At 39.6% G+C, this 25,186-nt stretch overlaps 2 protein-coding genes across 2 annotated transcripts in view; one reads left to right on the plus strand and one right to left on the minus strand.

Annotated features, from left to right (window-relative positions):
- nxn (nucleoredoxin) overlaps nt 1–21,938 on the plus strand; it is a 38,138-nt gene extending 16,200 nt beyond the window's left edge. Inside the window, exons 2-8 of the mRNA XM_072464359.1 lie at nt 14,405–14,522; nt 16,290–16,423; nt 17,426–17,526; nt 17,619–17,725; nt 19,056–19,235; nt 19,391–19,515; nt 21,059–21,938. Of these exons, the coding sequence (XP_072320460.1) occupies nt 14,405–14,522; nt 16,290–16,423; nt 17,426–17,526; nt 17,619–17,725; nt 19,056–19,235; nt 19,391–19,515; nt 21,059–21,241 (948 nt within the window). The 3' untranslated portion in view covers nt 21,242–21,938. The remainder of the gene's footprint in view (nt 1–14,404; nt 14,523–16,289; nt 16,424–17,425; nt 17,527–17,618; nt 17,726–19,055; nt 19,236–19,390; nt 19,516–21,058) is intronic.
- A 180-nt stretch (nt 21,939–22,118) lies between these two features.
- Nucleotides 22,119–24,097, minus strand: mrm3a (mitochondrial rRNA methyltransferase 3a). Its single transcript, XM_072464366.1, has 4 exons — nt 23,688–24,097; nt 23,010–23,254; nt 22,779–22,937; nt 22,119–22,714 (listed from the first exon to the last, which is right to left on the minus strand). Exons 1-4 carry the CDS (start codon nt 24,059–24,061, stop codon nt 22,140–22,142), a joined length of 1,353 nt encoding a protein of 450 aa, XP_072320467.1. The 5' UTR covers nt 24,062–24,097; the 3' UTR covers nt 22,119–22,139.
- Nucleotides 24,098–25,186: the final 1,089 nt, after the last annotated feature.

Consider the following 25,186-nt stretch of genomic DNA (forward strand, 5'->3'; position numbering starts at 1 on the left):
CATTTAGATATTCAAAGTGCTAAAACATGCCTTTTTAAATTTATTAGGAGGTTTAAGTATCGTACAAATGTGAATAGACTGTAAAATAATACCCATAAAAGGGAAGTAATATCACTTGATACTCTTATTTGAAAGATTACACCTTTTTTTCATTTCATTTCACTATAAACACTACGCACGATATGAAAATGTTGTATATCTTCAAAATTACATTCACGATTATTATGCATTGCCCACCTCCTACACGTCGTATATAAGCCATATTCACACTCTGATCACACAGTTTTATGTAAGGGAATGCAGTCTCACACAAACTGCCTCTGTATGAAGCCTCACGCACTGGGAGTTGGACAGACCACCGTTTCCTGGTTGGGTTTTAGCAGCAGAGGAGAGGAGAGAAGACGGACAAACAGACAGACTTACACAGGTTTTGATCCAAAGCCCTGAAATCCAGCGCCAACAAAATTACTGCAGGCAAATATGAAGTGTATTAGGGTTCGCCCAGATGCGAGATGGAGCTAAAGCTGCAATTAGAGTGACAGAAAAAACACCCAAAACCGTCACATTCGGCTTCGAAACATTCGCTTCACTCGCTTCATCTTCACTCAAAATCTTGCCACAGACTTTTGAGATTCAGAAATTCTGGTTTGGACCGACATTTGAGGAGCTTGTGTGAAACATGACCCTGCAAACATTTCACATTCATCCTCAGTTTATAGAGACATGGGTGTCTGTGTCTATCCAAACAACTATGGGTCATTTATTACAGATGTTGAAACAGAGCTTATAGAATTTGCAATAAATACTAATCAAACTATTATAAAATGTGAAACTTTTCTGGTGGATATATTATGGCTTTGCTTAGAATGTTCCACAAATATGGCATCATTGTCTATTTTCACCGTAAGAATACATGTTTTTTGACAGATTGTACAGTTTAATGAACTTTGAGGCAAATCGATGCCATGGAAACAAGCAGATGGCGAAACAGGAAAGTTAAATCCTTAATGATACTAACATCAAATGTTTTTGTTGGATATGTTAAGGGTAGGAGTAAGCAATGTTGACAAAGGCATTCTATATAAAATCAGTCCCACTTAAAGGTGTTAAAACATGTCTTTAAACGTATTTGTTGAGGGTAAATTATGAGACGAATGGGAAATGTCCAAGATTCTTCGCAAATGTACAGAAATATCACCATTATTTGAAAATGTACAACACAAATTTTTCAATTTGAATCTTAAATAATATTATAGATATATTATAATGTCATCTAAATTTCGATATATTGCCCACCTCTAATTACAAAGGGCTAATTATCATAAGACAACATGTGTTTTGTAGTGTTTGTATTGCAGGTGTATGTGTAGAACATAACATGCAAAAGTCAGAGTTTTAACTGTGTGAAGGCTGCTTTGTCAAACTGGGCCATGCCTCGCACATTGTCTGCTGGTCGTGGTGCGTGTGCAACATGTCAGATTCGCTTGTGTCCTCCAGGGGCTCGGCCTGCTCTCTGCTCCCGTGCATTTCACCGATTGCCAATCAATCTGCCGCGGGACGAAGCCACAAAAGTGTAATGTTGTTCAATCCTGTTAGTGTGGAACGGCATTTAATTAGATCCGCTGCATGTGTGGTCCACAAAGAGCAATGGCACTTTACAAGTTGCTAAAAGGTAAAGGGTAATGCATTCTTTTGAGTGGAGCAGGGACAAAACTCTGGTTTAAGAGCACGTCTGAATGTGTTTTAACTATTAGCCTTGTAATGTATTCGGGGTTTTTTGGGGGGTTTTTTAGAGTTGAAATTGTACGGAAATGCTCCAAGAACGTAAATACTGGTTATATCTCAAAATACATACTATAATTAATACTGAATACATGACTTGTAAATGCAGATAAAACAGATTTGTGGATTTGTGACGCACAGGCATTTTGTTTCCACTGTCCAGAATTATTTTTGACCTTGTTGCTGCCATTAAAAACACATGAGCCAAAGAAACCAGCCAAAGTTGAGGTTGATTTAATAACATTTTGGGGAATTCTTTGAAAACAAAATTATGTGTCATTGACAGATCACATTGGAAACTTGAATGGGGAGCATTGTCCAATTTTCCTCAGTCTAAAAACCGGCCTCGTACAGTGGACTGCGCCCTCCATTTTGTGAGTGCTGGAGACAATCATTTAAATTCTGTGTGACTGGTTGTGCAGTCGTCACCTTTTCACCTCATCTTTGGCTCATTCCGCCGGTCCCTGGTGCACTGAGAGGGGGAGGAGGGAGGGAGGGATGGGTGAGGAGAGGGAGAGGTGACGAGAAGCAGCAGAGATAAGCTCAGACTGATGTGTATCACAGCTCCAGGCATCTGCTGCTCAGCTCATGCCTTGAAATGAAGACTCCAGTGTCACTGATGACTGATGCTCATCACAATCTCATCTGTCATCATCTAAAGGCCCTGGATCTATATAAACGGATGTTGTTGTTCCCTGCTTCGCTTCACACAGTCTCCATATACAAAAGATATATATAGTCTCGTACAATCCTGCCAAAATTAGTTTCTATAATGGATGTTATGAAATGTTACACTTTGTTGTGAGTCTGTGAGCTCTAAAAGCAGTGCAAAGGAATTGACACACTATATTCTCATGCAATTACTAGTACAGATTCTGAAATCAATTCAACCAAATTAACATTAACGTTCATATTTTTATAAGCAATAGTATTTCAATGCATTCACTGGTTTGCCTAGGCCCCAACTCTGATGAACTCTATATCAAACTTTAAACTAACGAGCAGATGCATGCTTATGCACTGGTACTTTCTTGGTAACCATTAAAACTAGGGTGCACCAGCTTTCAGCTTTTTCAGGTCTGATATTGATTCTTGGACTTTTTCCGATATCTGATATCAACCAGGTTGTTAATACCATATGCTAATAACATATTTGTACACCCATTACAGTAACTTTACAACAGTAAAACAATGTAAAATAAACTCTCTGACTGAATTCTATAGGTTCTGAGGTTTAAAATGAGGTATTGCATGTCAATATTTACTTTGCGTTTTCAAAATGGCTAATGGGGATAGGGAATCTATTGCCAATTCATGAAATGTTCAAGTATTGGCTCCGATATTGATACTGGTATTGCTATTTGTGCATCCTAATTAAAATGGTCTTTTGTTATTCATTTGTTCAGAGAGCAGTAGAGTTAAAACTAGACTCGCCTCTATAAACTCATGAATCAAGTTCAAAATCAACCACCTTTTCTTGAAGTGACTGGGTGGCTGCATGTTTTCGCAGTAGATGAACTAACACAGAGTCTGCTGTTGGACCCTGTGTTCAGTGCTGCTAATGCGCTGCTGGGAGGTCTGACACGGCTGGCTCAGGGAGGGACTCTGGTTCAGGGACTTGGGCCGGCTGCTGTGCAGTAATGGTCCGGGCAAAGTGGTCATGCACGGAACAGCAGCTTCTTTTGTGTCTGCCCCTTGCTTGCTCACTACAGTTATTTTTAAACCAGTAAAACCCCCGGCACATTCCCAACCGCCAGGAGCGCTGCACCTCTGCCGTGTGAGACGTCTTTGTCTCACGATGCTCGCTCAGCCCTCCACCAAATGGAAGACCGAAATAGCCCCTCTCAGAACACATCATTGGCATTCATTTGCTCTTTGTTTATTTTTATAATAGCCATATGTATGTTAGTCATGCAGTATGGGGTCCGTCCCTGGCGGATTTTATTGGAGTGTCTAGTACCAGACCTGACTACAATGAAAAGTATGACTTTTGGGCTCTTTCTTTGCCAAAACTTGCATGCGTTTGCAAGTTTGTGGAAAACACATGTGGATCACATTTTCCTGCAGTTTTCTCAAACTAATATTGCACTAATTTCTGGTTAAACACATGCCATAAACCTTTCGATGTTGGTTTATTGTTATGTTTTGTGTAAAAGTATCAGAGTAGAGTTATCCTTTTGGCTCCTGTGCAGGTTTCCTATTGTGTTTGTAGAGCTGTTGGAGGAGGTCCAAGTGTGACACACCCTCAACATGGAATCAGTGCCAAGTGGTCTCTGCTCTGCACCACTATATACAGGCTTGTGATGTTTGTATATTTGTAAAACTGATCTAAAGCAAATTCATAATGTGAATTATAGTTGTGTAAAGTTATAAAACCTTGATGTTATTATCTTTTTAAATGTTTGTATGTCTTTAGTGCCCTGATTCTCAAATCATCATTTTCAAATGTTTTGTGGGAATAACGGAGGTTCAGCGTTGCAAAACTATTCTGCCCATTTGATCTAATAAATAAAACCTGAACTTAGATATGAACTTGCGTATGATATGAAGTGTTTCTCTGATGTTTCACAAATTGAATGTATGCAACATAGTCTTCCCCTTTTAATAGAAATTCTTCATAATAGAAATGTGTTAAAGTAGGTAGGAGACTACAGCATCCTGTTGAAAAAGCCAGAGCGTCTGAAATGTGATGTGAGAGGAGCGTGTATGAAGTTGCAAGAGGGGTGAGCTCGGTGAGCTGTTTCTGTAGAGTCGGTCTACCCCGCACTGTGACATGACCCTATTATTGAACATGATAATGATGGTTATTGATCTGTTCTATTGGCTCTTTTTTTTAAGATCTTGTGTGTAATCTTGCATGTTTGATTTATAGTGTTTTGTTGTTATTAGATATCTGTAAAAAATGAAATCCATAAGCATATGTTTTGAGACTGACTCGTGTGCGCTGATTTGAGAACATCTTGACACGGCTCACAGTTTTGCTGTTGAGGGGGCTTATGGGAATCTGCTGGTGGTGCTGTGAAAACTGTCAAGGGCCGGGATAAGCCTTGTGTAACATGCATGTGTGGTGTGGAGAGGGAAAGACACGCGAGAAGCAGAGGGGCCCGTCCAGATGTACAATTCGGCTGTAAAATGCTACGGTTTGCAGACACGTCTAAACAGATGTTACTTTAATGAGTTTAAGACCAGAGGAAGCAACAGGTATTCATCAGCAATGAGATTCACAATATATTGAAGACATATTGAAACCACCAGGAGTTGTTGCAAGTAGGTCTGTCCAGATTTAGTTTTCTCTGGGAAAGAATTGCATTTATTTACACCAGTATATCAATATCGCTCCAATATCTTTGTTTATTTTCAATTTTTTTATTCGGACAATATTTTCAACGCCATCAGAAATGTGTCTCTAAACGCCTTTGTTTAGCTTAGAGTATTGCCCAAAATGTGAATGTATGAACCCAAAAAATTGCTGAAATATCACTTTATGCCCTTGTTTGAGAGATTACTTTGGGATAGGAATGTCACATGATGATTGTGAGAAAAACATCACGATTTAAACAATTATTCACTATTCTATTCAATTATGGAGACTGGGACCAAACAACAGTTAAATGTTTAATTTTCTTTTATTCCCGCGGTTAACAACTTTACAAAACTCAACTTTCTGAATGACAAAATAAAGTTAAATGTGACAAAAACAGCCAGATTAAAACCTAACTATCTGGCTGTATATTAAACAAAAATATAACAAAAGATGAAAAAAACTAAAATTGTCACAATTATCAGTTTTTAGTTTGATTATTTTATAACCAGAATGATCACGATTATTGATTAACCTAATCATCTTGACATCCCAACTTCGGGAGTAGTTTTGTCTCTTTATGATTTCAAGGTAATATTCAGTTGCATTCATTATAGACAATTGGTCAAATTTAGAATTGAGTATATTGTCCAAGCAACATTTGCAAATTTGCCATGTTATCCGTATCCCCCACCCCCCAACTGCCATAATTGGTGATATTTTGCAGTCCAAGTTTAAATCACCACTGTGCAAACGAGTCTCACTGGAGAGGCGTTAGGACTGTTCCAGGTAATGAGCAGAACGTCCCATACCTCGGGGCACGGCAGCCATTGTTGGTGTGACAGCTTTTCAGAGCGTCGTTGCCCACAGCAGTGCTATACCAGTAACTCTATACTTTAGTGAGGATTTCAAGGACGTTTTTGAAAAGCACCTGGGAGAGTCGGCGGTCGTCAAATATCCCCCGCTATTTATAGCTGTAGTAGAATGTACAGTTCCTCCGTCACTAGACAAGCCCAGTTTTATGAGGCTGAGCAGACCAAGGGTGCCATTGTGATTTATGAGGTTCTCTACCGCCTGTGGAGTTTACAATGCGCTCTGCAATATAGCAGTGGCACCCCGTCTAGTTAAATGTCCCCAACATGAACGCATAGCTGTATATACTGCTCATGATAACACTGTGTTTATTTAAAAACGACACACGAGAAATATTTAACTCCTTAAAGAAACACAAACAATGCAGTAAAACCATTGCTTTAAATCGGCGTGTATATATTATAATTTTTTTTAAAAAGAGATTGATACAACAACTACACAGAGAACATTCAAACTATTTACAAAGTCCTAACATGTAGTCTGGATTATTCAGTCCTTTTGGTCCAAAGTCTGTCAAATGTGTTGATTTTCAAATTTAAGTTTGTATATACTTAAATGGAATGTCAGTTTCTGTCATCTATTTTTTTGTGAAGGCCTTTTTTGTTGCGGTCAGAATATGTTTCAAAGGTATCCATTCACTGTGTCCATTGCATTGTATCTAATAAAATGTAAGGCACAATCTTTCATTCTGTACAAAATGTTATGTATTAAGATGTGTATAATGCCATGTTTTGCACAAAGCCAGACTGATAATGCCCCATACAAATGCCTATAAATATTAATGTGTTGTGAGCCCGCGACTGAGCAGCAGACTTCCCGTGCAGGGTCCCAATAGGAAGGAGGGCCCACTTAAATGTGAGGTCAAACAAAGGTTACTCTGAGGAAGCCGGGTCTAAGCCCTGTGGCTGGCACTGTAGGAAACTGAGGCTTATGGCTTTGAGTAGACTTTATTACCCTCGGTTTGGTGTGTGGGTTGTGAGTGTGGCTAATTGAGCAGTAGTGTAAAGGCCATGCGTTTTTTCAATTGTGTGGTTTCATTATTAATATGACCGCATGAGAAAAGGCAAGCATAGCAATACACTTCATAAACCAAGTGCTTTGGAGACATGCACACTTTCCAGAATGCATTCCGCTTTGTCATACTGTTACTTCATGACAAAACTACGTCAAAAATGCTGTAATCTTTCCAACTCTGGATTTCATCAAACCTTAGAGGATACACCAGGCCCAGTTGGTGTAATGCATGATTGGCCAATCTGCTTCTATCAGGGATACACACACACATGGAGTTGATGTCCTGTGCCAAAGTGTGAAGGCGGAAAAAAGACAATGTGCCAAACAAGCTCCTGACATTGATGAACTGCAGTAAATCATTAGCCTTCACCATGCCCTCTGTCCTTTCAATATGTAAGAGAATTAATGACAGTCAACTCTCTATTACGCTACTAAAACAAAGACTGCAAATACTTATTGCTGGTTCGACTCACAGCATAAGGGTTGTAAACGGTCACATCAAGCACAGCCACACTCTATTATTTATCTCAATACAAAATTATAGTCGGAGATGGTCCGATATAGAGTATTTGAGCCAATACCGATATCTAATAAGTACCTATAATCAATCTTTGAAGACAGATATTAATTTTTTTGTATACAAATGGCCATATTTTAGCCTAATTGCTCTTTGATTTCCATTATACTCATTAGTCTATAGTAGTCTACGTTTAAGAAACATCCCTAATTATAATTCTCCAAAATTCAAAATAGAAATCTTAAAGGATAGTAAACTACAGTAACTATAGACTTTGTGTTACTGTATAAGAATCATCAAAATATAAAATAAAACTTGAAAAGTGAATGTGTTTGGGAGGTTTGCAAGGTTAACTAACAGTGGTGGGAGTGAGGCTGCACCCCCTGTAGTCTTGACCTGTGACCTCACCAAATGTACGCCTGGAGGGCAGCTTACGCTCATTGAGGGACAATGCTGTGGATTGCTATTGAGGCCTTGCTTTTTACTCCTTTTACCAATTCCCCTGTGTGGGGAAAAAAACAAAAAACTTCTCACCACGACCATAGTGAGTCCAAGTTAGGATTTAGAGCCTGTATTCAGACACTGCCTTTTGTGCTTTGGGGGAGGTGAGCTGTACATGACCCCTCCTCTTTCTGCCTGTCTGGTCTATTGCAGCTTTTAGTCACATTTTACCATCTTATTCCCCTTAAGCCCTGTATAACTTAATGGCACCTGTTGTTATTCTTCCCAAAACTGCTAATTTATCACAGATTCTTTAATACAAGAGGCACACAATATGTCTGGCATTTGGTGACATGTCCTGACTTTGGCAGGAGGTGGAGAAGAAGGGAGGGGGCAGCAGCGGGGGGGTTGCCATAGTAACAAGAGGCCTTCATCGAAAGAGCAATTTGTGCTGCGTCTCCTCCAAGTGAGTCGCGCTCCAAAAAAAAAAAAAAGGCTTGGCTGGATGTAGTGTGTGTGACAAGATTTTCCAAAGGCGTGAGCGATGGCTGTGATATATTTGTGAATCTTGGAGACTTGGTGTTTAAAAAAAACCGTCTTGCTCATAAGTGTCATGAGTGATCTGTGACAAGCTTCTGATCTTTTAAATCTTTCCCTTTGGCTCGCTCCATTCTTGTGCCACAACAGTAAATATGCCTCTGTGAGCAGGGATATATTTCAAATGGACTTTGAAAAGAACATTTGGCATTATGCTGAGGTGGGGAATGGATACACACATTTACATATATTTTTTAGATTCTCTCAAGCAGCAGTTTTAGTACATTTTAGAACGACTAGAAAATGATCAGATGATTGTCAATGTCTGGATTGAGATTTGCAAAAAGTTAATGGAGTGTAAATTCAGACTTATTATTTAGTATTTACCTCAAACAATAATATTAGTTGTAAAGCAGTTTCACATTTCAGTTTGAAGTTTTACATTTTCAGTCAGTGAAGTTTCACATTTTTACAACAAAAAGGACCTTCAATAAAGTACCAAACATATTACCTGTCATATGAATCTCTGTAAAAACATTGGGTAAAGTTTCCAAATCATAAATATTTAAGAGAATACTGTATTTCTTTACTCTTTCTATGTGACGCACCTTGGTCCATGAGTAATTGTTCATAGAGAGATGAAAATGTCTCTGTGTTTATGCAAGACAAGACGATACTCCAAATGAAACACTCGGTAAGCTTGAGGTCTCGAGTCAGTTGCATCAGTGTGAGGCAACTGCAGCTGTCGCCGAGCCAAGATGTCACCACCGGGGATCCCCAGCCGCCGTGTCAGAAGAGTAAAGTGATCGTGTGGTTCAGGGGGTACACACCGACATGTTAAGTAACGCACACACCCTTAGAGAAGCAGAGGAGGAGAACGGAGAGGGGGGTCTGTCCTGGAGAGGAGCATTAACAGGCTTTCTGAAGTGCATACAGACCGTGTGTGAGAGCCCATCGAGAACACAGGAATATAAGTCAATGCTGGCGGCTGCTGCTGTTGGCTTTAGGGACCCAGCCAAACACAGGATTGTGTAGTGTGTGAGTGAAGCGAGAGATGTTCAAGCTGCTTTCAATAAGATGTACGACTGTTTTGAATATGAACTCAAACTCTGGACTATATATGATAAACACAGACTGATATAGCACTGTCATTGTATATATCCTATTTTTTCCAGTACCGTTTTCCTGTCTACATTATTAGTTTGGCATACCTTACTTTAATATTACTAGTAATTTAGTGTGTGCGAATTGAAATGGAATCATTCAAAAGCCCTCAAACCAGATTTCAAACAAATTGTCTTTTTTATTGAATACCCTTTTAACAATGTAAACATCTAATCAGATTGAGTAATGCAAAAGGTTTCACAAGCCCATTTATTAGCCATTGGACCCATCCTGAAGACTTTTAGGATATCAAAACTAGAATAAGACCACAGAGATAATATGTTTTAAAGATTTGAATTCAGAAGCTGTTGCAAATGTATATGGAAAATGATCGTAAATGTCTCAGTATGGTAGAAGACAGATGGTTTTACAGCAACTTTCATGAAAAGGACAAATGGAAAGAAACAAAACTTAACAATAATGCACTTTTCCATATGGATTAGCTGCACTGCCAACTTCACAACAGAAATAGATTTGGTTATGGTTAAATATGGAGCCCTAACCTACAATAACTATGCCCCCTTTGCATACATGCCTTTCGGACTCTACGTTTAGTTTTCAGGGTCATCCACTGGCCTTAACGGCAGCTGAGGTCATGGTCCCTTTGTATAAGACGACATGGAGCCGGCAGAAGTTGTGGGTCTGGACGGTCCTCAAAAGCAAACCGCCACAGTCAACGGCTTTTCCACACATTGCTCTGGAAACTCGATCGCCGCTCACAAATTGATGAGGTTTAAAACATTAACTGTGACTGTCTCCAAAATCAGGGAGCAGAAATGACCCAAACTGAGGATATGACACTAGCAGTGGGTGGCACATATCTGAAAATGTTCAAAACAGACTCCAGTAACCAGATGGAAACTGAAGTTGGTGAAACTTTTAATAAATGAAACTTTCTGATCTTTTTATGATTCAGCCACAAATGGCCAGCTCTTTCTTATAAACACTTGCACTAGACTTTTTAATGTGCTAGTAAAATATACATTACAAAAGTGGTACTAGCAAAGCTGCAGTCATTTCTAATGTTACACATAATTAAGTGTTTGGATCTGGTATTGCATGCCTATAGCAACGCATCCTTCTCCTTTTCACCTGCTCACAAAAGGAACCAAAAATAAGTTTGAAAGTTGCCAAGTAGTATCTCTTTTACAAAGGCAGTATTATCAAGCATATTGTATGTTTTACCATTAATTTACAGTATGCTAGAGTCATATTCATGCTACAGTGGTTTTGCAGTGAGATCAGTGAAGAGCTACATAATAAATCTTTCTGGGGTTTGAGTTGTGCCTTTAGGATGAGAGTGCTGTGATTCCCAGGCGGATGGATAACCTTGTAACTACAGCGCTCACATGTCCTGAAGCCAGTCACAATAAAATACAATTCACCTTGAAAGACTGGAATGGTCCGGATTAGGATTTCACTTTGTACCGACACGGGAAGAGTTAAGTTTCACTGCGTCGGTTAAACTGCAGGTCAAGAAATTATCCTCTGCTAAGCATGAGGAATTTACAACATTTCTGCAAAGCTACTGCACTTTCTGTCTCTCTGAAGAATGTCCACTGCTGCAGAGGGCGACAACAAATGTAGAAATGAGATGATTGATGACTTAATCTTTCTCACTTGGTCATAAGTGTGATGTCTAATATGAAGCTTCATATGCAATAAACTGCAATACATAAACTATTCTGACGTTTTCCTTGAACCAGCAATTTTTACAATAGGTGTTTCTTCCCCTGAAGTGTGAGAAAATGTGCCGTTTCAACAAGACAATTATACAAACATATTTCAAAATGATGTGAAGGTATCTCTGGCTTAAACCTCATACCCTGTGATTATGGGACATACCTCTTTAAAATATCAATACGCCTTGAAGAAAGCCCTCCAAGGAGGAGGGCCCAAGGGAAAACTGGAAATCCATACTAACAATCCATACCCCCGAAACATAAGCACGAGCCCCCCACAGCTCTTCATGCTAATAAGATCACGCTCGTGCCATCCTTTTCAAACCGCTATTGCAGTTGGGAATGCATCAGTGTCTATGTGGACAGACCAGCTCTGTTCACAACATTCATTTATTCAACTCCGACTGTTACACTGGTGGCTGATTAATAACACTCACAGCAAGAAGGTCCTGGGTTCAACTTCCAGGCCTTTCTGTCCAGAGTTTGGATGGTTCTCTTCATGGTTCTGACAAGATGGGCACATTTTCCTTAAAATTATTATTAGCTGAGCCACCCCGGAAACACAGACCAAAAGAAAGGATGAAATATCGAAGATTTCTTTCATACGAGACAATGATTTGTCTTTGCCACACGGCAGAAGAGGGAACAAAAGACGGTGAATATAGAAACCGCATTTCAGTGGTAAATGTCATGCATGACGAGACCACTTTCATGCTTCATCGCACTGTTACACTTTATGGCAACATTTCAGAGTTAAAAAGGGGATTATCTTTGGAAGAGAAACCACAGTCCCCGCACTTCTAACCTCTGGATCCACATACACATCTGCGTCCGCTTAAGCCGTGTCCTTTTCAGATCTCAACAGCGCTGACCTGCTCTCAAACCTCTGTCAGCAGCAGGAGAGTCCACTGTCTGGGTGTCATGTTGAGAGCATGGTCATCACTGAGTGCTGTGTCCTCTCATAGATGTGCATTCACCGGGCCAGAGGAGAGGGAAAGGGCCCGAGGCGTCTGCCAAACTCTGCTCCTTCTTTCTGCAGCGCTGTCACCACAAAATGGGACAAGGGGTCTTTACAACAGCAATGCCGCTGTGGCACTGATAACACTTTATCTTTAAGAGGTAGGTTCCAGTCATTATAGGCTGCAATCATGACTTCAAAAAGTCATTCTGTTCAGATGCTTTCAAATTCGCAGACAAAGTAAATTTGTGCAATTTTTAATTTAACTACACAGGAATCTGTCTTTTATTACGGTCATGAGGTAAAAAGAATATATTTATAAATAAATCCATGCTTTCCATTGAAATCAAATTAAATTCTTTGGATGTTAAGTTCACAATGAACTTCTCCTGCCTGAAATAATGTGGTGATCAGTATCTCTACATGGATCATTGAGTGTGTGGGGCCTTTGATAGGAGACAGTTATAGACTAACCAGTCCCCTGAAGACATGTTGAACAAAAGCATTTGTCTTTTAGTCAGACTTCTTTATTGAGTGTGCCTGCAGGCCATGTGATCGCTGAGCGAAAACATTTACTTTGGGATAAAGAATGAGCTGGCTCATACCAGGTTGATATGTGTGGTAGGGGTGTGGAATCAAATGGATTCTTAAAAGGAAGAAAAGGAGCATTCTGGATCTATTCTTAAAAATATCTTTTGGTCCGTATCAAATTTGCGCCTGATGTCCCTTTGGACGCCTATGCATCTTGAAGACAGACGCACATTCGCAGCCGAGGTTGGACCAGGCTGAAAGAGTGGCTTTGGTGTAGTTGCTTTAAAAAGCCACAATTAAGTTCAGTTTACTGCTTTCAAAGTTATTGTGGACATGAATTCTGCAGGAGGAGAGTACAACTAACACGCCAAACACTATGACATGATCAAATACTGTACAATTTGCTTTCATGTGGTTTTATGTTCCATTTACATGTGTCTATACGTTACAGACAAAGCTGGAATGTTGGCATCAGTATTGTTATCAAATTTGCTGATGACTTATTAAAAAAGGGACAAAAGCACAACCCCGGTCATACTTTATCAGCATTTGCACTTTTACTTGTCATGACATAAAGAACTTAAATTGTTTGATTAATGATAGCAGTAAGTTGTTCGTTATTTGGTACTGTATGGTTTCTAAAATTTGGAAATGTAATTTATGAATTGTATTTAATTCATTCAGGCCAAATTACTGCAGTTTCTAAACATATTGAACCATAATACCTGGGGTACTCTATTGCAATACAAAACATTTTGGTTATTTTTCTTTCATTTCAGTTTCAGTATCAACCTCAAGTCTGATACGTGGACTTTTTTACTGGATTCAATTTGATAAAACGTTTGTTTCCCAAAAGTTTTAGTCTGATATTGTGCAAGAGTCCGTATGAGAGCTGATGTCACTCAAGTCTTTGGGCTAAGCTTGTGCCGTGGAGTGGGATTTAACACAAAAGGTTTTCATCAACCCAAAGCTCATTTGTAACTGAACTCCTGGCCGACTTCACTAAACCCAGTGGAACGTTCTCCACACTTCATTTGGTGTTCAGACGGGGGGGATTAGAGTTACAATGATACTAACGTGCTTGGCTCAGTCCAGAAGTAATGCATTTGATTATTTCATAAACTTGGTGTCCTTTTAATGACCTCCACTCTGAAACTCGACTTTGCTCTTTGGTCACGTCTCATCAAATCTTTGCTGTCACCTCGAATGCCTCTTATATCTTTTTTCATTGGAAATAACTAGCAAAAAGAACAGTTAGTACAGTGGTTTGTGGTTGTAAATCGTTTCTACTGCACATAATCAATACCTCATTTTGGGGATTACATTACAAGCATTTTAGGGTTTTTTACTCTGCAAGTTTGACTGTCCATTACAAACACTGCAGGGGTAAAGGGTTTCCACTTGGGTTTAAAATTTGATCCTTATATCTCATGTGTTTGTCTTCTTTGGCCAAACACCCAAAGCAAACCTACAATTTAAATGCTACAATATTTCAGCCTAAAATTGTACCGCAGGGATGTAATCAAACCACAGGCGAAACAGGTTGGGTCATCTTTCATGGCTGTTATTTCAACCTTTTTTTTATTTCTTTTTCTCTCCTCCAGATGAAGCTTTGGAATAAGTACAAAGTCACGAGTATTCCGTCTTTGGTGTTTGTGGATGCAACGACTGGGAAGGTGGTTTGTCGAAACGGGCTCCTGGTGGTCAGAGACGACCCCAAAGGTAAGATGTCCACTTCATGATCAGTCAAGTCACGACATGCATTAAACCTTAAGTATGAATTGTACCAAAAAGGCAAATACCTAATCCGTGTCTGTACTTTTTAAATTATATTCATTGTCCTGTAAATCTCATGCGTAAAAAAACAATCATTTCTGAACTCTCAAGTGGAGGCAGTGACTAGACTTTACATGCTTTTCCTTTCCAGTGCAAAAGATCTTTTTTGTGGCAAAGCAGCTTTAAAAATCCTGATTTTCTGTGCGTCGTTTAAGAATGATGCAGCAACGCAAGGAACAGAATGTGATTTGCGGGAGCTCCCAGACCTTTTTAACATCCCGTGCTTTAATCGTAATTTCTGACTAGACGTGTAGTATTTCTTTGTCTTATGATAATCAGCAGGCATGGTGGCTGAGTACATGAAAACATGTGAGGTTACACAGTTGCATCAGCTCAGAAACTTTATAGTTTGTGGATAAAATAGCAATGGTCTAGCCACGTTCACGTTCTAGAATTTCATAGTTTAACTCTATGGGAGATTTACTGTTTTTGAAAGAAATATCCAAAATAGAAATCCACAAATGCTTCTCCGTCTCAATATTTGTTCGGGTTTGGCTCCAACTTATGTCTTAAAATTGTTTAAATGGCACCACATTGTTAGGCTTTTGTGGAAAAATAGTTTCACTTTTGTTTGTTTATATGTAATGTCACATGAATGCACCTCTAAATCCAATATTTGTCTTTGCTGCTGTGGCTGACTACTGGTATTTGCCTGTATTGCATCAAAAGAATATCAATAAATCAATGGCAACATCTACAAATTGAAGTAAAGAAAATCTAATATATTATCTCATTTATAGTAGATATAGTATCATTTGTTGTACATCAGACATAAACCTATAGAAATTACTTTTGTTTGTTAATTTTTAAGACAAAATAGGTTGTTTTTTCTCATACTTTTTGTGCCCCTGACCAATCACAATTGGAAGTAGGAAAAAAACAACTCAATTGAATGTTTGAATATAGCGAGAGGCAGCTGAAACACTTGGAGCCGTCTGCTTTTCAGTGTCTATGAAAAGACCGCGTGGAGTGGCGTCCGGACTAGCCCACGACATAAAAGATTAGAGTGGGTTTTTACAATCGGCAACAATAAACTGCAGCTCTCCCTTAGTACAAATGTGTCATAATGATGCTCTGAAAGTACCATATACACACACCAAACTTTACAATCTTGTACCTAATAAGATTTTGATGGGTTGTTCAGAAGGATTTGTTTATAGCCTGTTCCAAGCCAGATTTATTCAAGTTTAAATTGGAATTTTAAGGCCAATTTTATCAAAATTGAAAACATTGTATGTAAAATTTTGTCAACAAAATGAAGCAAGAACTTTAAACCTGGCTCTGACCATTTTCCAGCTTTATATATCTCAAATATGTGCAATTTTGGCAGTTTTTACACACATAATTCACACCTTATTTATACATGAAAACATTACATGATGCAAAACGTGTAATAAATGTTTCTTACATTTAAGTAAATAAACCACTGAAGTTTCAATTTGATATATCTGAATTTACTTAGTTTTTCCCCTTCACCTGCAGTTGAGACTCTCCATTTTCACTCACAAAAACACCAACTCTCAAAAACCTCTTGACGAGGGCAGTAGAAAAATGCATTAAACTTTTATCACGTGTGTGTTTTTTAAAAGGAATATCTGGCCCTCCGTCTATTCCTGTTTACTCATTGCCCCCGTGTTGTTGGCCCTCTTGCAGGCTTAGAGTTCCCTTGGGGGCCGAAGCCATTTGCGGAGGTGGTGGCAGGGCCTCTGCTCAGGAACAACAGGCAGACCACAGACAGCAGCTCTCTGGAGGGGCACTATGTGGGCGTGTACTTCTCAGCTCATTGGGTAAGTGAAGGACACAGTCACAGACACAGTTCCCAATTGCAAAGCACATGTGGAAATTAAAAACACAGGTGAAGGAGCTCTAGTATGTATAAAAAAAAATAAAAAAACTCTTATTGATTGAACAACTGCATAACCATAATTACAAAAATCTGTATATAAGTCAACGTATAGAACCACTAAAATGCATTCAAACTACCACGCAAGCTTTTTTCCAGTCCCAAACCTGCATAAATCAGATTTCCTTTCCCCCAGTTTTGTAGACTATCACTCTTACGACTTGTATAAACGAATCTTGAGTCGAAGTCGTTGCCGCAGATGTTGAGTTGCAGCATCTGGAGTTTGTATGCGCGTAAAAGCAGCGCGTGTCACGGAGACGCTAAACGGCTCGTGGAAAAGAGATGCGACCTAAATTTAGATGTTTTGTGAGCTGACCTAAGTACAGGTTACCCAGAGCCCACGTGTCCAAAAAGTACAAAAATCACAACAGGGCGTTAGAGCTCACCACAAATCACCGCTTTTTAAACGAACTGATGAAGGATTATGCTCTCGCTTTCCCACACTTTGGTATGATAATTATGTACGCATGACTGAATCAATTGAATAAACAGCTCCTCACACATGCCTACAAGTAACACATTGCAGATAAATGGTGTCAAGTGACGACAAGAACATGTACGGTATTTTGAAGCTTTCGTGCCATCATTAGAATTCTTTAAGGTGCATATTTACTTACCCCAACGTGAGCGGCACCTTCCATTGTTCATGTTATTATTGCTGTTATTGTGAAAGTTATTATTGCTTTGCAGACTTATGAATGTGTGGGAAATGCCCTGTAGGCTTTAATGGCTTCTGTCAATGCCACTCTGAATTATCGAGGAGTTTGACACCTTAATTATGCGTTTCAAAACAATATTAGATGATATACTTTTTCTGAACCAGGAACAATTCTGACTTGCCTTTTTAATGGTACTAATTTCTTTTGTTTTGTTTGTTTTTTGCCAGTGTCCGCCATGTCGCAGTTTGACCCGGGTCCTGGTTGAATCGTACAGAATTATCAAAGAATCGGGAAAGAAGTTTGAGATTGTGTTCGTCAGCGCTGACAGGCGAGTGCCTTCACTAATGCACAGTAGCTTTTGGATTGTTCTTAGAAGTACAAATAACATAGTACTGTGCGCTTTTGTTTCTTCACTTTCAGGTCAGAGGAGTCTTTTAAGCAATACTTCAGCGAGATGCCGTGGCTCGCGGTGCCGTACTCGGATGAAGCCCGGCGATCACGGCTCAACAGACTTTACGGAATACAAGGTACTATTGTCATGATAACAATTCAATTTACTCGACTCTCGATACCAATTTCTGAACCACGAGTATAAGAAAAAATGCCCTTTTTTAGACAATGAACTGACTTTTTCAACTCAAAATACTGGTGCTTTCTTTATTTTTCTGCAGTATGTGGTCTTGTATAGTAAAAGACCACATGGTTCATTAAAAGTGTTGATAAAGATCATTCTGAATTAGTTCAGGACAGGCCAGATTTACAGTTTAAGTATTGATTCTTATTTGATTTTATATCTGTTTTTGTTTTGACAAACCTTATACAAGGTTATTCATAATGCACCCATTTCGCTTGGATGAGCTGATTTTATTTCATATACTGTGTGTGCATTAATGAATCAGTCTCTTTGAATGTTAACGAGGTATATTTTTGTTATTGACAGGACAAATGATTTATTTCTATTATACGTGGAAACTTTTTTAATACATTAACATATAAAAAATAATCAAATATCAAAATACTAAATTGTTTTCAGTTTTTATGTATTTAAAATAAACACGCAAGCAGAACACAAACCGACAATAAAGAACTGAACTGACATTAGACAAATGGAACCAATTACATTCTAACTTAATTTAAAAATGGACAAATTTGACAAACTCTGGACATTTATGTTGGACAGTATGGGCAGCAGCTTCATTGGATGTCTTTTGTTTGCCTTTGTTTGCCTTTGTTTCTTTTGTTTTCTCTCTGTCATGATTAGTCCGTTAATGGTTGCAACGCTTACTTCGACAACACTGAAACCCACGGAAGAAACGTAGGCGTGATCGCGTTCAGAGTCGGGTTTGACAGAGACGTGCCACTCCTCCCTCCCAGCGCCCTTTCCTCATTTACCTTCTGTTTGGATGAAGCTGGCAGTGCTTGGCTCGGAGCCCGTCCCCGCATCGAACGCCAGGAATGCACAGAGAATAGATCGACTCTGTACAGTCCGCGATGGCCCCCCGCCTCCGCTGCAGCCCACATGACCAGACAGGAACCCGGTGACTCATGCACTTTGCTTCGCTCCGAGATGGTGTCTGTTTGTGATAAGCCCCGTTAATAAGACCACAAGATCGTAATCCGAGTTTGCGAGGCCAGTAACCGTGAAACAAATTCTGGTTTTATTGAAAAGGGATGAAGCTGGGAACGTCAGGGTGACACATTCGGTCTGAAATGGCACAGAGCGGCCAGTAAACACGCCTCATCTCAGCGGGAGAGTGAGCAGTCTCGCTGTAATGACAGGAAATGACCTCAACCACCGTTTTTTTGCCCACTTTTCCTTCCCTCCCACAGCATTTGCATCTTTCGTTCTGTCTCCAGGTATCCCGACCCTGATCCTATTGGACACGGATGGTCACATGATCACGAGACAGGGCCGCGTGGAGGTTTTGAACGACCCGGAGTGCCGCCTCTTCCCCTGGCACCCTCGGCCCGTCTTGGAGCTCAGCGAGTCCAATGCGGTGCAGCTTCACGAGGGGCCGTGTCTTGTACTGTTTGTGGGTGAGTTTACGGCTCGTTTCTCTCCACAATTGTATCCTATTTTGATCCATACTATTTCTGATTAACTATTCAGTAGACTGTCTCTTTCTGCATTTAATTGCTTTTGTTTTTCCAATGGCGCTGGATCATAAAATGTTTTTTTTTTTTGTATTCAGATGCAGAAGAACAGGGAGAGTTGGAGCCGGCCAAGGAGCTGATCCAGCCAATCGCAGAGAAACTTATGGCCAAGTACAAAGCCAAGGAAGAGGAGACGCCACTTCTATTCTTTGTTGCTGGAGAGGTAAGATATGTCACTAAATGTCTGTAGAAAAAAATGTACCAACATATTGTAATCCTTCATAAAAAGGAGAAGAAACATAAAATTGAAGTATGCACATAAATGACTCACCACTGTCCTCTGGTGGATATATTTATGCTGCAGAAACAAATAAAAAGAATATTGTTGTATACATGTAGTATTATATCTCTGTAAATTACTTGGAGCTCTGGGTACATGTAGTTGACTTTAATGTACTGTCAAAATGTATATAGTTACACTTCAATTATGCAAGTGGTTCCCAAAGTGGGGGTCGCGAGGCATGAGCTGGGGTCAGGTGATGACTGGGAACATGTATTTAGAAAATTATGATGATGTATTTAATAAAAACATTTAATTGGACACATGTATTTGAGTGAAAATAAGTACAATAACACAATAAGCCACTCACAAGCCACAAATTAAGCCTAATTTTAATTGTTATGCATGTTGAAATTATCTTTGACAGTAATCATCAGCAGTCAGTTTACGATCATATTCTTTCATTTGTTTCAATAAAGTGAGCTAAACACTTAAACGCTACAAAGTAAGATGGATGAAGCAGTTCCATTACCATCTGATGAGAAACGCAGAGTAATCACAGTGAGCTGCTCACGGTTAACACATGTCAAACTGTTTTGAACTGAACTCTATAAATACTTCAAATTGAAGATTCTGAACTAAATATTTGAGCATTTTTATATATATATATATATATATATATATATATATATATATATATATATATATATATATATATATATATATATATATATATATATATATATATATATATATATATATATATATATATATATATATATATATATATATATATATATATATATATATATATATATATATATATATATATATATATATATATTTATTGATAGTGGTGTAGTAAAGCCAGTTGTTAGTGTGAAACTTTCATTGTTTATTCCACACACATTGTTTAACCTCTTCCACACAAGAGAGGTTTAAAGATGAGAATCCATATGGGACAAATTTAATTCAATTCATCCAAAGTCTATATTTTCCTTTTAGGTTTAAATAGTTGCACTTCTCATTTGATCAATTCTAACCTTGCACTGAAATGCCACCCATGAAATGTTGATGAAAGATAATTGACACACATGGACTTCCAACCAACTTGAATTATTGTTCAAATCTGTCAGTGTTTGATTTGTGTTGAAAAGCTTCAAATGTGGACATTTTGCCTCAGGCACAGGTTAACAAAGGTTTAGCTGAAAGTTTAAATATGTCAATATGAGTTTCAACATAGTTACTGAAGGGGTTCAGTCCACCCAAAGGCTCCAGCGCGGACAATCATTGTGATAAAAGAAGCATAAATGTGACAAAATCTAAATTGTGATCTGGGTTCTAAGAAAATCATCAGACATTTTTGTATTGGAATACCTGCACAACTTTCATAATTTGCCTTTGTCTATTGAACGTTTGCCAATATAATCTAAGGAATGTACCGTTTGTAAATCATTGATCTGATTCCAGTTCTTTACTTGTGCAGGACGACATGACTGACTCTTTGCGAGATTACACTAACCTCCCAGAGGCGGCTCCTCTACTCACCATCCTGGACATGTCGGCCCGGGCCAAGTACGTGCTCGATGTGGAGGAGATTACGCCAGCTATTGTGGAGCAGTTTGTCAAGGACTTCCTGGCTGAGAAACTCAAACCAGAGCCCATCTAAAACGTGAACGTGGGACTCATATCATCAAGTTCTGACATGTTGCTATGTCCACTTTTCCCCTTGTTTCTCTCCCGTTGTCAAGACTGTTGAACACGTCCTATTTTTTACTGACATTTTAACTTTTAGACATTATCTTTTATGGAGTCCTTTTCTCCTGTGGTGCCTTGCATTGGCTATAACCGTCACAGTAATATATATGGAGATTTTGTTTGGAATTTGCCTGAGGAAAATATTTTTTTCACTAAATAGATGTATTTGAATTGTGGAGTAATCGAGAGCGATTTCCAATGGACCTATGTTCACTTACCCGTTAGTCACACATTTCACTAAAGCTCAGCTGGATGTAGCTGTGCAGCATCAGGGCCCTACAGACCCCTACACAGACCCCCACACAATGTGCTTGTTTTACAGACCAATGACTGGAGCTTTCAATCCTTTTCTATTTGAATCTTCAAGTTCGAATGTGGTTCACATTTAGTCGATGTGACTTGTTCTGGTGGTGATAATCTTGAATCATGTTTATGATGGCACAAAACACATGGAAGGTGTTGAATGTATTTATATTCCTCGATTTCTGTTACTTCTGGTATCTCACCTGACCTGACGTTCACATTTACTTCATTGCACTGGTAAGCACAATGAGTACTCAAAGTAAAGGCAAATCTATGTAAACTAATAAAATGCAGTGACTCATTTACTCCTTTCAATGTTGAATTTGACTGTAGTAACAATTAAGAAATACTTACCTTTTCCTGAAAATGCATATGAAATAAGAAACTACAAGCAACAACAATCAAGACTCTCTCTTTTAGTCATAATTTATTAATGTCTAGTGGATGTATAAATGCATCTATAGTTACATTTTATGGCTCTCAAAATATTCACCTCATTTACACCATTATTGTTTCATTCTGTTGACGACCTGGGACTTCTTTGTTGTCTGAAGTTGTTGCATTAGTTGTTTTCTGCCCTCAAACAGGAGGATGCTGGCCGCCATGGCTGAATTTAAACTGTCCACCTCAGGAACCACAGGAATAAAGAGTCTGTGCCCTGCAGTCTTTTCAGCGAGTTGCACCGACTCGATACTGAGACCGTGTGTTTCTCCACCGATCACAAGAGCGGTGGGGCTCTGAGCCCAGTGCTCATGGTACAGTTTTGTGCCCACTCTGGGAAGAGACAGTTCATATTCACCATCCGAATCCGAATCGCAGACATCATAGTCCACGTGTTTGTGATTGGACCGTGTTCTGACCCAACCGTAATCTCCCGCTTTCTGAGATGTTTTCAGTTCATCGGCTTTTGGCTGCGCACTTTCCACGAGTCTGTTGCTGCTGTTGTCTGCCACGTGGACAGTCACAGATTTAGGCAGATGGTTTTCAATGTCTTCCCAATCCAGGTTGGAAAAGAGGGGAAGGCGGAAATGTCCACCCATTGCAGCACGTAATACTTTAGGTTCCCAGGCATCAACGCAACCTGTGGGTAAAATAAGATAGTGTCAGTGTTCTAACATAAAAACTCCTCCTGATGAAGTGACTACCTTTAGTAAGGAGGACCCTGTGACAACCAGCGGCACCAGCACATCGTATGATAGTCCCAAGGTTCCCAGGGTCACGAATGTTATCACATATCACAGACAAAGGTATTGAATGATCGCTGTTGTATTTTAATTTTGATGAGTCCGGGCGAGAAAAAATGGCTGAAACATCACAAAATAAACTCATTAATGAAACGTTAAGACTATTTACGACAATTAACAGAAAACTCCTACCTATTACACCTTGTGGGGCCACTAGGTCGGACCAGATTTTGACATCTTCAAACTTTACTTTGACTAAACTGGCCCGTTTCAGCTTGTCCACAGGAAGCTCCAAAAGGCGTTCCACCGAACTGAAGAACATCATCTGCGGTTTGGCCCCAGCGCTTAGGGCATCACTGATCAACCGCCGGCCCTCCAACAGGATCTTACCCTGGTGCTCCCGGAAAGTCCTGGACCGAGCCACACTCGCCACTCTCCTGAGAGAAGGGTACAACATGAACAAAGACGATTCAGAGTCTCTTATAATAGAAAAAGCTACAACAATAATGCATTAAAAGGTAAAAGGTAAACTGTAACCTGCAACCTGCTCATCTCCATGGAGATAAGACAAGCAGGTGACATCAAGCCAAGTTACAAGTCAAATCTATGGGAAGGTGACATTGCTCAATTTGAGAATGCATGTTTAAAAGGTAGCAATGAAACATCTGATTTTAAAAAATGCTACTTTTCTAAATACTGTGAGATAGGCAAAGTAATAACCTCATAGGAGACGAGCAGGTGGCGCACCCTCCACCAGAAAAGTTACATGGAGCACCTTTTATAGGGAAACTCGCGGGTCTATTACAGTTCCATGGGAAAACTACATAAAATAAACGGTGTACTGCATGACATGATCCGAGATGAACTCACGACAGTCTCTTGTCTCCAGGAAAAGCTCTCTCAAAACGAAGACCTGCCACTTCCTCGTGTGCGATGACGTCAGGGGTGTGAGCAGGTTGTGCACCCTTCCGCTCCTGGACAAACACCTCTTCTTCGGTGTTCTTCGTGCCCTTCGTGTGTTTCTCCATCTTCTTCCCGTGTTGTTGCTGCTGTTTGGGAGCAGAGTGTTGCTTGGTGACTTTTGAATTGTCATCTTCTGGAAATAACACGTTGACCGGTTTCCTCCTCAGTCCGCGAACATACCGTCTGCTCTCAACAGCCGGTCTACTGCCTCTTGTTCCCAGAAAAACCGCTTTACTCTCCAATGAAAGTAGACCAAACACGCTTCTCGCGTAGGCGGCCATAGTGTTTTCTTCTTCTTCGCTCTCTCTGTACCAATAACCATAAACAAAGCTAGAAGCACCTTTGTGTTGTCGTGGCACTTGCAGCGGCCATCTTGTACATGTAAAGGAGCATAATTTTAGGACCAGAAACTTTATAGATTAGGGTTAAACTTGAAATATAGCTGAGAACATACAGATACAATTATATCTGTCTCTGTCAGGACATTTTTCTTTGAATTATGAATGACTACGAAAATAAAACATTCACCCTATTGTCTACTTCAGATATTTTGTGCAGAATGAAACTATGTACCATAACTGCAGACAATCTTACTATGAAAGAAGATTTCCATTCATCTTCTTCATCTTATGCTCAGACTTCTGCCAGGTCGCAGTGGTAGCAGTCAGAGCAGGGACTCGGACTTCCCTCACCCTAGACACTTCCTGCATCCCTTCTAGAATCCAGGGGATATCTGAGGCATTCCCAAGCCACAGAGAGACATAGTCTGGCCTCTTAACAGTGGGACATGCCCAGAACATCTCCCCCAGGGGCATCCAAAACAGATGCTCGAGCCACATGGTGGAGCAGAAGCTCTACTCTGAGCTCCTCACCCAATATCTAAAGTCCCAGCCACCCTGTAAGGTGTCGGAAACACATTTTAACCACTTTCATCAGCAGGAGTGTCTACAGTGGCTCCTGAAACTGCTGGGCTATTTGACCGCGCCGGGTCGGACCACGCTGGGTTAAGGTTAGGGTCAGGGTTAGGGTTAGGGTTAAGTCCGATACAGCGACTAATCACTGCAGACGCTTTACCGATACATCATTCCATCACTCTCCAATAGGATTCAATAGGATTGTATCACCAAAAATATATATTTTTACATACATTAGTGTGGTAGAATATGACCATTAGATAAAGTATTTATAATATAGGCTCCTGGCTGGAACCATATGACTTACTGAATGTTCATCATTGGTACAGTAATAGTTAGTCAATACCTCACTCATATTCTGCGTCTTTTCCACATATTTTGGATTTGGTGTGAACAGACCCTATGTTAAGATGGTTAAAAAATAAGATTTGATAGCAATACGTTTCACCATAATAAATACATAGAGCAGGACTCTCAAGTGGCTGTACTAAT

The sequence above is a fragment of the Eucyclogobius newberryi genome, unplaced genomic scaffold (genome assembly GCF_026437365.1).
Source record: "Eucyclogobius newberryi isolate DKJ021-1_F unplaced genomic scaffold, fEucNew1.0.hap1 SCAF_10, whole genome shotgun sequence".
NCBI classification, from domain to species: Eukaryota; Metazoa; Chordata; class Actinopteri; order Gobiiformes; family Gobiidae; genus Eucyclogobius; species Eucyclogobius newberryi.

What these genes read in the sequence shown, in the direction of transcription:
- mrm3a (XM_072464366.1), bottom strand. Translation starts at nt 24,061, where the DNA reads ATGGCCGCCTACGCGAGAAGCGTGTTTGGTCTACTTTCATTGGAGAGT. An exon ending in CCTGGAGACAAGAGACTGTC is followed by an intron (nt 23,255 to 23,687) that starts GTGAGTTCATCT and finishes CCCTTCTCTCAG; the next exon opens with GAGAGTGGCGAGTGTGGCTC. An exon ending in CAGGGTCCTCCTTACTAAAG is followed by an intron (nt 22,715 to 22,778) that starts GTAGTCACTTCA and finishes TTTTACCCACAG; the next exon opens with GTTGCGTTGATGCCTGGGAA.